Source organism: Neopelma chrysocephalum, unplaced genomic scaffold (assembly GCF_003984885.1).
Source record: "Neopelma chrysocephalum unplaced genomic scaffold, ASM398488v2 Primary Assembly neopelma1_81, whole genome shotgun sequence".
Classification (NCBI taxonomy): Eukaryota; Metazoa; Chordata; class Aves; order Passeriformes; family Pipridae; genus Neopelma; species Neopelma chrysocephalum.
Window position 1 is genome coordinate 4,315,044 of NW_020897743.1, and position 12,493 is coordinate 4,327,536.

Sequence of the window (12,493 nt, forward strand, 5' to 3'; positions counted from 1 at the left end):
GGGCAGCCAGCATCCCCTAGCAACAGGCAGAGTGGCCTGAAAAGCAGGTTTGAGGAGACCTGGGGAATGTGGGATTCCCCAGTGTTGTCCCACAGGGCTGTTTGTTAAGGGCAAGGCAGGAACTCCCTGGGCTGGGATTCCCTTCCCTCCCCCAGCCATCCCAAACCACTCTGTCACGTTTGGCTGGAGAAAGCAGCCTGGCTCCGAGGGAGGGGAGCTCTCATCCCGTGCACACTCACCCGCTGGCCGCCTTCTGTGGGAGCATTTCCTAGGAGATGGAATAGGATTGATGTTAGCATGCAAGTCTGGCCTCCCGCTTCCCTCCCCTAAGCTGCCAGCTGGAGGCTGTGGGGCCCCACAGTTCCTCGAGGGATCTGCTCTCAGTGTATGCAGCACTGGTAAAAAGGACCAGGGTCCCCCAGCCCCAGCCCACCAAACCCTGGGCTACAGAGTGAGTTAGGAAGTGTGAACTAAGGCATTCAGCAGCTTGACACAGAGCCAGAGCAGATTTTTAGCTGCAGCCTGTGGATAAAAGCTGCCTCCACACACTGTGCTGTTTTAGCCAGACAAGAGGGGACCACCCCAGAATCTGAGTCCAGAGAGGGGTGGCAGCAGATACGACCAGGTTTGGATATGTACCAACCACCCAGGGCACACTGTGACGTCCCCCAACAGACCTGCCTCGGGAGGGGGAAAGAGACCAAACCTACTTCAGCAAGAGGAAGGCCCAGAGGATGGTAAGGAAGGAAACGCAGTCTACAACGATCCAGATCATGAGATACGTGCTGCTGGGCTGCAAGGCAACAAGACAACCCACTGACCACCAGCTAGGGGCGGTGTACTGGTGGCACAGCCAGCCTGCTGTGCCACCAGTCCCTTCTACAGTGTCACCTGCTCCCATGCCAGTACAGCACTGAGCAGAAGTCACCCTCCAGGAAGCTGGCTGCACAGGGCTGCTGCAGAAAGGGATCCACAAGTGCCTGGGACACAGGCTGTGGGGCAGGGTGAAGGATGGGGGGGTTACTTACAAGCAGCCAGATGGGGTGTTTCATTTCCTTCAGCACCTGGCAGGCATTGGTGGTGACAGAGCTCACCCCAGAGCACCAGAGCACCGAGAAGAGCCAGGGCTGGTTCACCACATACAAGTTGACAGAGATGTTGTCCCGGCGGTACTGCCTGCATGGGGACAGCCGTGGTCAGAGGAGCAGACAGCAGGGTGCCATCACACTCCACGTACAGCCAGAGAGGACTGCACATCTGGGATATGATCCAGCATTTTCAGCCTCAGGGAGTGACTGTCTGGAGATCCAGACCCAGGGCAGATTTGCTGGCAAGGCAGAGGACTGCAGCCAGCTCCATCTCCTGCACCAGCCCAGCCTTGATAAGGCACGCTTGTCCACAAAGCACTCACCCAGCCCTTCCCAGCAGCACATCAGCACTCAGCCTCAGCTGGCCCTCACCTCTGCTGGCCCTTGCGACAGAGCTGGGACAGTGCCCAGACACCCACAGCTCCCAGGCACTTGGGCAAAGGGTTCTCACCTGATCTCCTCAGAGCTCATGTCCTGGTAGGGCAGGTTGACATGCAGTAGTGGCTCCTTCTCATTCTGGAGTCTCTTCCGGCCATAGACTTGCTGAACACCTGGGGCTTGCTGTTTGACCTGTTCCCTGAACCCGTCTGGAAGCCAGAGGACCTAGGCAAGAGCCAGAGGGCACATGCAGAGGAGAGGTGCTCCAGGGAGTTTGCTCTCTTCCAATATTTCTTTGCAGGGTCAGGCACACATGGCCTGCTTGGACAGCTGCTCCCTGACCCCAACTCCATGCTCAGCTCCTCCATGAGGATCTCAGCCAGGATAGCCTCCTATAAGCTTGCCCCAGCCAAGAAGTAAGCACAACAGACCCCACTGAGGTGAGAAAGCAGTTCCAGCCTAAGAAAGCTGCAGCAGTTATGTCCTTTCTGAGTCCTTGAAGGGATCAAACAGTGCATCTCTTTTGGCCTCAACTCTGCATCAAGAATGCACCTTGGATCAGCACTATAGTAGAAGTCTTTGCTATGTCCCCTCCTGCTCTACATACCCAAAAAGCCAAGGAAGGGAGGCAATCTGAGTGCTAATTCATCCCCTAAGGGCAGCATATATTCTGTGCTGCAGAGGTTGGATGAAACATAAAGGGAACACAGGAGGTTGCAGCAGAAGTCCAAGAGCTGCAGGGAGAGGTGTGGTGCACTGGGGGGAGGTGGAAGCCTCAGCATTGTACTCCTGCTCATGCTGGCAGTGTTGTTCCCCTCCCTAGACTGAGTCATTGTTTACACACCAAGGTGGCCAGTGCTGAGAAACAAAAGTATTTGGAGGGGTCTGAAGCTATAGGCATTAAACCCTAATTACTGGCAACTTCTCCCAGCTAGAGAACCCCACACCTGGACAGGGTTGCCCAGCAGGGATCACCTATGGGGATGTGGTGCATGGGGTGTCAGGGATGCTCAGTGAGGCTGGCAGGGCACCTCCCACCATGGCAGGAGTGTGACAGCAGGGCCTGGCAGCAGTGGGGCGGTGACCAGCTCACCTGCTGTAGCGGGATGCCGGACTGTAAGATCACTGCCAGGGTGGCATTGACAAAGCTCTGGTAGTCACTGTGGTTCTCAGGCCGGAGGTCGAACATGATGGAGATATTGCTCTGCTTGGCTGCCTCGAGGGCCTGTCCCAGGGAGGGGATCCTCTGTTGAGTTGCCTGGTGGCGATCACCAGCAGAAAGACTCTGCACGGTGGGAAACGGCCTCCGCTGCAAGGGTGAGAGAGGGTTAGTCAGCATAGGCAGGGCCCTTTTAAGCTTCCACCTCCCAGACTGGTGCCCATCTATGGCTCTCAGTTTCCTACAATGGCCTCTCCACAGTGCAGACAGGCACAGGGATCCTTTCTATACACACTCATGTGGTACCTCTACCCTTCTCCCCTCTAATAGGACAGTTCAAACAGCCCCAGCACCTGTGGGCATTCAAAGAAGCTCAGCAGTAGTTAGTCACCTTTTGGGAAGAGCCTTGCCACAGCTACCTTCAAGCCCAGGCAGGCTGTGCAGCTCAGAGCAAACACAAGACATCTCCCCTCAAACCAGCCTCCTCTGTGACTCAGTTCAGGAGTCAGAACAAACCCCAGCTTGGGGCATAACCGCACCCAAGGGATTTGTGCAGGCTTCTGCACCCTGTCCAGGTTTCTGCCAGGACCAGCGCTCCAGAGGGAAGGTTCTGGAGCCTCAGGGCAGGGCTAATGCTTCGCCCACAAATGCACCCATCCCTGACCAGCCACCCTTAGGGCATCCTGACCTCCAGAAACCAGCTGCCAGCATCCAACTGCTGGAGGTCCGTCCAGTTGAAGGCAGTGCTATTCAGGGCAGCCCTCTCAGGGAACACAGCCTGCACATTGGTGGTCCTGGAGAGTTCCTCGTCATGCATGAGGAATGGGACCCCATCAGCACTGGCAAAGGAGCAAAGAGGGAAGCTGTTTTTTTATTGTAAGCTGTTTGTCTCCTATCCCTGCCCTGGCATTTCTGCCCCCTCCCAGCCACCTGCTAGGGTAGCCCCCAGCATTATTCTTCTTGTGCTTTACACAAAAATGTGAGTGTCCAGAAGGTACAGAGCACCTAGAGACCAAGCCAGGAACCAAGTAGTTCCCTGCTCTCTGCAACAGCTGTCTCCATAGCAGGATTACATGAGATGAACTAGAGCCAGGCTCTGTTTTCCAAGCAGTACCCCTCCCGTGATGGAACCTCCCTCCCTGGAAGGCAATCTGTCTGCATCAGGAGGACAGAAACCCAGTACCTCTCCCAGATCATTGGGACACCAAGTTGGAGCCAGTCCCATACTGGGGGGGTGGGAGCAGCAGAGCCCTTTGAACAGGGCTCCCTCCAAATGCAGGCTGTATCAGTCCTCCAGGTGTGTTCCAGAATGCCCCATGTGGGCATATCCATCCCAGGATACACAGACCCCTTCCTCCCTCTGAGCCCCTTTACCTCACCATGACGTCTGTCTCAAAGACTTGCACATCACAGTCCACTGCCTTGTGCAGTGACATGAGGGTGTTCTCAGGGGCCAGCTGGAAAGAGGAATGGTGTTAATGCAGAGGGCATGGGCAGGACGGGGCAGGAGGCAGGCACTCACCCTGCCTGGCTGCACCCAGCAACTTGGCTGGGCTCTAGGGCAACCACAATGAGACTGGGGTAATCCTGGCACAGTGGGGGATGGAAAAGGAGTGGGGACAGACAGCCAGAGCCTGCCTCATCTCTGATTCCCAGCCCACACTACACAGTCAGGCTTTCTGCTGTGAGTCGTAACTTGTGGTCCAGTAGTGTTCAGGAAGCAACCCCCCTCCTCACCCTAAGCTCACCCATCCTCCAAGCCTGAGCTGCCCTGGCTGCTGTGGGGACCCTGCTCTGCTGGGCTGGCCAGAGCTCATCCAGGCCTGTGGCAGCAAGGATCTGGTGCCCCACGGCCAGGCTTTCACTGGAGCAGCCTGTCCCATCCACCCTGACCACTGCCAGGGTGCTGGTGGTGCTGGTCACTCACCATGGGTGCTCCTCGATGGCCAACCAGGGCTGGCTTGGGGGGCAGCTGGTTCTCCTCCATGAGACAAGGGGAGGTGATTCCCAGAGGAGCCAGATACAGTGCAATCATCACTATGCAGTACACAAGCAGTAGAAACACCTTGAGACCTGCAGGCAGAGACAGAAGACAGAGAGAGGGGTGAGGTACAGAGGAAGCATTTTGCAGGCCGTTAGGAATAATCCAAGGCTGCTTCACCTGCATTAACCTGTGGTTGCCCTAGGTCCAGCACCGTATCCCCAGCCTCAGGACCACTGCAGGTTTATTCTTGGCCCACTACATGTCCTTGTATCCCAACCCAGCACTTCTGGGTCTGCCACCCGTAGCCCTCCTCCAGCTGCCAAGCAGTGAGGGCTGAAGCTGCACCAAGGGCCGGGCATGAGAAGAAGCAACCAACAGCAGCTCTTACTACCAGACTGAGAACTGGAGGCCTGATCCCACTGCACCAAAGCTCCGTGAGCGCCACTCTGCCAACAGTGTTGCTCAGTTGGGTGTTAGGAAGCAGGGCACCAGCTGAGGGGGTGTGTGCAGACCCTGGAGGGGGGTTACCTGTGTTGCGGGTGCGGTACACAAAGCTGGCCAGGGGCCAGGCAAGGAGCGTCATTCCCCCCACGACTCCGATGTGCAGGAAGGGACCCGTTGCCTGGGGAGACAAAGGCAGAGTGTCAGCCAAGACCAGACCAGCCCCTGTCCCCAAAATACACATGCTCCAAGGCCAGGGATCTGCCAGTACTGCTGGAAGTGCCAGGGATGGAAGGACAGACTCCTGGATGGACCGCACAGACCCCCTGCTCTGGTCCAGCCACCATTCATCATCCTGGTGGCAGCTGCTCCAGGCAGGACTGCAAGAGCAGGAGGAGCACCTTGCCTGGCCCGGCAGTAGAACTCAAGGGCAGAAAGTTAACCCCCATGGCACAGAGCCACGCTGGGGTGTTCAGTAACCACCTTTCAGCTCGTCCCCTAAGGCCAGGCACTTGGTACAGTGGGGGAGTCTCTGGTATCGAGGTGACTCACCTGCAGGGAGATTCGTGCACTTCTCCACTCCTCCGCCCACTTTATTCCCAGCCCTGTGAAGGCTGCAGCCACCACCAGGGCAGTGAGGATCAGCAGGATCTGTGGGGCAGTGCACAGGGCAGTTAGGAGAGCACAAGCATCCTGCAGGGCAGGCAGAGCCCTCCTCATCCCTTCTTCATGAACCCCAAGTCCTGAGACCCCATTTCCCCCATCTGGGTTTGCAACTCAGCTCTGTACTCCATCCTTTGAGTAGTGGGAATATTCCCATCCCAGAGACATGTGGCTGAGGAACTAACAGCTGCAGCCCAGCTCAGCGGGGACATACAGCCACTCAGTAGAGTCACAGCAGCCATACCACAGCCTCAGCAGGCTGGTCACAGCTTCTGAAGGTGCAAGGGCAGTCAGGGTAGGTGCATCTCCCTGCTCCCCCAGTCTCTCACCTTGTGCAGCCAGTGTAGCTTCAAGGGCTGGCCGCAGAGCTGCAAGCACAAAGCAAGGACCTGCGAGAACAAGAGCTGTCAGAGCTGGGCTGTACCCCACACCTCAGCCCTCTAAGGGCACAGGGCTCAGTCTGGCTGTGCTCAGGCTGACCCAGTTCCAGATGCTGTGGGCTCCTCCTGGCCCCACACAGGGCACAGCATTCAGCCTGTGCTCAGCACACATCCACACCCCCACCAGCGCTGGTGGCTCACCAGCAGCACAGACGAGTAGGTGATCAGCACAGCCGTAGCTATGAGCAGGACCAGGGACCAGTCGAGCCATAACTTTCTCTGCTTGAAGATGAACCTGCCAGGAAAGGGGACGGTCAGAGCGGCAGGGGTGACACGGGGAACAAGGCTGGATGTGGGGTCCTACTCACTCGTTGAAGTTGTGGAAATCATTGAGGATGATGATAGCGAAGTAGAGCCACACCAGTGTGAAGAGGAAGACGCAGAAGAGGAAAAGGAACCAGCTGCAGTCGCACTGAAAGCCAGAGGTGACAGCTATACACATACCTGCAGGGCACCTGGCCCTGGTCAGGCTGCTGAGACCCCCAGGGAGCACCCAGCCAGCAGTAGGGAGCACAGGGGGTCACAGCAGGCACTGGCCCAGGGAGCCAGGCATTGAGCTGCCCCATGGACAGAGACCACAGTTACCCAGGAGAGCTCTTTTGGCTGGACCCATGCTACAGGAATATGGACCAGCATCTCCTACAACAAGCTAAAAAGCTGCCTATGCCATGCTGAGGAGGATGGCTCCTGCAGCAAGACTGCCTCCTTTCCCATGCAGCATTCCCTGAGAGCAGGCTGGGACTTTGGATATGGGAAGGGATGGGGATTCCCATCTAGCGGGGTGATCTGTGGGCTGGGCAGGGAGGGGTGCAGTGCCTCAGAGCTGCCCTTGTAGTGGTGAACTTGCAGACTGCTCCTGCCAGCCTGGCTGAAGCCAGATCCAGCTACGTGGTCTCCAGCCCCTAGCCTCACGTGTGCAGGGAAGTGAGGGGTGCCACAGGTGCTGAGAGGGACACCTAACAGCCCAGACTTGTTTGTACATTCCAGGCAAGACAGGACAAGCAGCAGCACAGCCACTCCCATGGGAGTCGGAGACCTCAGAGAATCCCAGGGCCTCACCACTCCCAGGTTACAAATTGGCGGGGACACTCTCCTGGTGGGGGCCACACCCAGCCCACGAACTGTGTCTCCCACGTGCCTGGCCAGGTGCCCCAGGACCTGCTGCCACGCTCAGCCCTAGGGCTCTGCTCTGCTCCAGGCACGTGTGAGCCCTGCCACAGGTGCACACTCGTGCTGCTCCGCCCTTCTTGTCACCCAGTGGGAACAGACAGCTCACCCTCTCGCCTTCTCACTGCTCCAGGCTAGGGCAGTCCCTGGACAGAGAGGGTGCTAGGCAGCACCCCAGCTCTCTCAGGCTCAGCCCTGGGAAGCAGGAGCAGTGGCAAGAGGTCAGCAGGTCAGTGTCTGGGCTGAGCATCCCAGCCAGAGCTCTTCCACACCCCGGCCACCGCTCTGAGCCTCCCACACAGGGGCTGGCTAATCCCAGCTCAGCATCACCTTGGTGGTTCTCAGGCCCTTCCTCTTCTCCTTCTTGGCAGTGATGCACTGGCAGCTGTAGGGGCAGAGCAGGCAGGAGGCACAGGCAGCACAGCAGGCAGGAGGGTCTGCCATAGCATCAGACTGTCCCACGGCAGAGGTCAGGTGTCCTGTGGGGGATACACACAGGGTGTTGGCGCTGACCTCCCAACACACACCCCCATGGGGATGGGGCACTGAAGCATTCTGGGTCCAGGTACCCTGGCAAGTGGTCCAGAGTCCTGGGACATAGTGGGGCTGCTGGTTGTGTTCCCAGGCAAGGCATGGTGCCAGGGAAAGAAGAAGCACTGGGTGCAGCCCAACCAGTTCAGCAGGCTGCTCTGGGACCCTTCAGTCAACAAGCTGAAGCAAGCCTGGAGCTGGCAGGGAGCAGAGCCTGCTCCCCAGCCCAGGGTTCAGAACTCCTCCTGGGACAGGATCACTGTGCAAGCTCCAGGGACAGGTCTTGCCAGCTGGACAGAACTTTGCACCCAGGCCCCCCAGCTGCAAGGACTGCACATAGGCCCCACACAGCCTGGGGCTTCTGCTGTGCAGCTGGGGGTACGTGCAACAGCCTGGAAGTTCCTGTTCTGCTCCTTAAGCCCAGGTCCTTGCTGATGCAGCACCATCCTGGCAGCCCTCTAGCTCAGCTCGCACAGCAGGGAGACCCCAGCGGGGCTGGAGGAGCTGCAGCTGAGCAGGCACCAGTTGGTTGTTGGCACTATGAGGGATGATGTGGGTGAGCATCAGTTATGGGGGGAACCCATTTCTACAGTCACAGAGACCCAGAATGAGTGTGGGGCCACTACCGAGTCCTCAAAGCACCGGGAAGGAGAGAGGGCCAGGATGCTTTGCTGTGATCCCCAGATTCCTGGTGCCTAGCCCCAAACGAGGTCTCCCTGTATCCACCTGGAGAAATCCCATGTCTACTATCGCTTGCCCTGCTGTGGAGCTCCTCCTCCTCCTCATCTCAACCTCCCCAACAGGCCAGGCACCCTACACAACACTATCACCCTGTGGATTAAACCAGACTCTTATTTCACTGTGACTACTGAGCCAGGCATGACAGCCAGCTGACCACATCCTCCCAAAGCCACATCCTCTCCAACGGTGGGGGCGATGGTGTGCCTAGTACAGCCGTGTCCCATTCCAGTCTGGGCTGCGGAGAGAGGGAGCAGAGCTAGCCCAGGTCCTCCCAGGCCCAGCCAGCCAGACCAGAGTGGCTCTGCCATGCCCTGGTCTCTCCCTCTAACAGGGCAGCACCCAGACTGTCACCTTGCTCCCAAATACCACCACTACGTGCATCTCCAGGGCTGGGGCGCTGAGTCTTCCTCAGGACCCACCCAGACCAGTGGCTGCTGGGGCACACACAGGCAGGTACCAACCCGAGAGCAGGATCCCCAACCTGCCCAGTCAGCTTCTGCAGGCAGGGGGACATTGGGGGGCTACCATTAGCAGGTCCAGCCAGCCTTGAGACCAGATATTTCCCTTCTTGATGCCCAGGGGCTCTGGCTGAAAGCTCATACCCCTGCTGTCACCAGAAGCAGAGCCCCCACTTCCATCAGGGAGCAGTGGGCTCAGCCAGCCTCTGCTGGGACTCACCCTGTCCCCCGTCATGGGTCACACAGGCAAAATACCAGTGCCAGCAGCTGCTGGCTGGCTCCCACGCAGGGTACAAAGTACAGTAGGAGTGGCTGTGGGCACCAGCTGTATTTCAGGGCTCAGCTGCTCCAAGGGACTGTCACTGCCAGGACTGGAGCCTGGCAGAGCAGTGGCACAGGACTGGCCTCAAATCCACCCGAATGGTGCTGTTTGGAGGGAAAATGCCACCCTGTTTCACAGCTCAAAGTGGGACTGCAGCAGTGGCATCAGTAGTTATAGTGTGATACCCCTGTACAGAGCACAGGTCCCAGAGAGAGCTGGGCTAGGCACTCAGCAGACCCTGCCCAGCTTCTGCTCCAGCTCCTATGGGACAGCAGCAGATTGGGAGCTAGGGGTCCCAGGGCCAGAAGGACCCCTCCTTTAGCTCCCACCAAATGACACCCACAGCACACCCACAGGCTGTGGGAAGCACGGGGGATTTGAAGGGGTGACAAACTCATTGCTACAGTCATCGACACGGCAGCATGTGCCTGCAGCCCTGCAAAGACCTCAGTGCCCCAGGGATGCTGACACAGGACAACCAGGTGGCCATGTGCAGGACAAGATCCCCTTGCCCTGGTGCAGCCGAGCCAGCCCAGGCTGCGTGACACCAGGCAGGTCAGCAGGAGCTGATGCCTAGCCTCGCTGTTCCCTTTCCTCACAGGAGGGAAGGCAGAGCATGGGCTCAGCATGAGGAACAGGATGACCCCAAAACAGCAAGAGCAGCACAGCCTGGCCCACAGCCCCCACTCCCAACCTCAAGCACGGGCAGTCAGCCCTGGGCTCCCCCTTCCCGCTCTCCAGTGTGGGAACAGCACGGGCAGCCCCTTTCCTTCTCCCGCTCAGATTCACGCAGGGGCAGGACGATCACCCCACGTGGCGCTCTGCCAGCTCTCCCGCAGTAGTGCGGGACAGCATCATCCATCCCCATGGCCGGGGCTGCCACCCCGGGGCGAAATACCTGCTCCCCGCCGACGTCGGGCTCCCGCAGCTGGGCCTCCGGCGGGCCAGGTGAGCGCGGGGCTGGGCTCTGCCGGGGCCCATGCGTGGCAGCGCCCCGCTCCCGCTGAGCTCACACCCTCCTGGGTGTGCCCGTGGCCCGGCGGGGCGGCCGCGGCAGGTCCGCACAGGCCGGCAGAGGCGGGCAGACTGCGAGCGGAGCCGAGCGGGGGGCCGGGCTGGGGTCAGGGCGGGCCCCGCCGGCCCAGAGGAGAGAGGGGGAAGGGGCCCGGGGGGCGTCACGCGTCGCGGCGCAGAGGAGTTTGCAGGCAGCCCACGTCCAGGCAGACGGAGGCTCGGGGGAAAGCTCCCGGGAGATGCAGATGGAGGCAGAGCTTCGTGCATCGCCGCGCTTTCGAGCGAGGGGTTGTGGGAGCTCCTCTGTCAAAGGGGGACTTTTCCCTTCCTTGCAGAGGAAGCCGGGGACAGACGTATCCCGGGCCACCACAGTTGACATTCAACAGGGCATGCTTTGAAGACAGAAGTAAAAGTGGTTTCTTGCCTTAAGCCAGAGAAATGCTTTAGAACCAACGCATCCAAACTTTGCTAAAGCAGCGGACTGACAGGAGGCTCCAAATCAAACCTGATGCCACCTGCAGACGGATGGGCTGATGCCTTCCATCTCCCCACTCCCTCCCTGTGGCACAGCACAGCTGTGTGCCCCCCACCCTCCGCTCCAGGTCGCGGCAGAAGCACAGCCCCTGGTGAGCCAGGGTGGACGACGGGCAGTCAGACCTTTCTGTATCAGTGACTTGATCTATCATTACCTGGGATCTCAGGGGACCCCTATGATTTGCCACTTGCAAAGGAGCTGAGAAAGCTGATTTACAGGGAGGTGATGGCATCCTGCAGTGACATAGAAACTGCCAATTTGGGTAGAAGCCCCCAGCTGATCCTGTTCCACACTACTGTTAACAGCTTTGGCACAACTGATTGAACAGCTCTAGGAAACGTGCTGAATTAAGGTCTTACCAGTGGAACACTGCAGGAGGAGTTGTGCTGTAACACCCATTGCTCTGCACCCAAAGGAGTAAGCAGAAAGCATCGCAATTGCCAGGAACACCCCTCAGACAAGCAAGCAGCCCTGACCCCAGAGTTTTTGAGCTGTGAGCAGGTAGCACTGAGGTTCACGTCCTGCATCCACGTGCTGTGCCGGCTCTGACACGGACCAGCTACACAGCAGAGCAAACCTGTGGGCATGAGTCTTCCCGGTGGACCTGTGCTCCGGGATGCAGAGAGGCCATTTCATGGGATTGAAGATCCACTGTCAGGGATTGGGTTGCAGGTTATAAAGGAGATGAAGAAGTGAGCACTGAGGGGGGGACGAAGGACCCCTTAAGCCAAGAAACAGCTTAGGCGGCGGGGAAGGGAAACCCAGGCATGAATAAAGAGACCACGGGGATACGGGAGAAGGGGACGTTGCAGCAGAGCTCCAAAAAGCTGTGGATTTTAGGGGTGCGAGGCAAAGCTGACGGGGGAGAGGCACCGCTCAGCCACGCGCACACGGAGCAGCAGGACCGGCGGGGATCTCCCCGGGTGCCGGTCACCGTCTGACCGCGCCGGGCAGGAGCCCCCTTCTCCCTCTGTTACAGCCGGGCGCTGCGGGGGGAGCCCCATCCCCAGGGGCTGCAGCGCCCACCTCTGCCCACCAGGGTAGGACAGCGCCGCGGCTGCGGGCTCAGGGCCGGGCGGTGCGGTCCGGCGGGGGTAGAAAAGAGAAGGGGAGCGGCAGCAGGGCCGCTATTCCGTGTTTTACCCCCGGCCCGTGACGGCAGGAGGCAGCGCTGTGGAGCAGCGGCGGGAGCTGCGCTGCGAACGGGCACGGGCACGGCAGTGCCGGGGCGGGGCCGCCAGGGGGCGCCCTCGGCCCGCGCTGCCGCCGCTCCCGTGGGAGCGCCCGAGGTCGGAACCGAGTTTAGGGGTGAGACTGAAGGTCAGAGCTGAGCTTAGGGGTGAGACTAAAGGATGGAGTTGAGTTTAGGGGTGAGATTAAAGGTCAGAGCCGAGTTTAGCGGTGAGACTCAAGGACAGAGCTGAGTTTAGGGAGGCGACACCCAGCCCATCATACTGCCATAAACAGGGACATCCCAGGCATGCGCTGCCCTGCCCACTCAGACACTTGTCTGATCTCCGGGAGCCAGGTCACAGGCGAGCAGTTAAAGCTGGCAACCAGAGCTCGTCATCA

At 59.2% G+C, this 12,493-nt stretch overlaps 1 protein-coding gene across 1 annotated transcript; it reads right to left on the reverse strand.

The window, feature by feature from the left end:
* Positions 1-16: 16 nt before the first annotated feature.
* Positions 17-10,342, reverse strand: GDPD2 (glycerophosphodiester phosphodiesterase domain containing 2). The gene is made up of 16 exons (XM_027690428.1): positions 10,271-10,342; positions 7,651-7,799; positions 6,462-6,565; positions 6,295-6,388; positions 6,043-6,102; positions 5,603-5,701; positions 5,138-5,231; positions 4,553-4,698; positions 4,000-4,082; positions 3,314-3,464; positions 2,560-2,775; positions 1,540-1,691; positions 1,029-1,176; positions 711-793; positions 99-268; positions 17-36 (listed from the first exon to the last, which is right to left on the reverse strand). Exons 2-16 carry the CDS (start codon positions 7,762-7,764, stop codon positions 17-19), a joined length of 1,734 nt encoding a protein of 577 aa, XP_027546229.1. The 5' UTR covers positions 7,765-7,799; positions 10,271-10,342.
* Between the last annotated feature and the right edge of the window lie 2,151 nt (positions 10,343-12,493).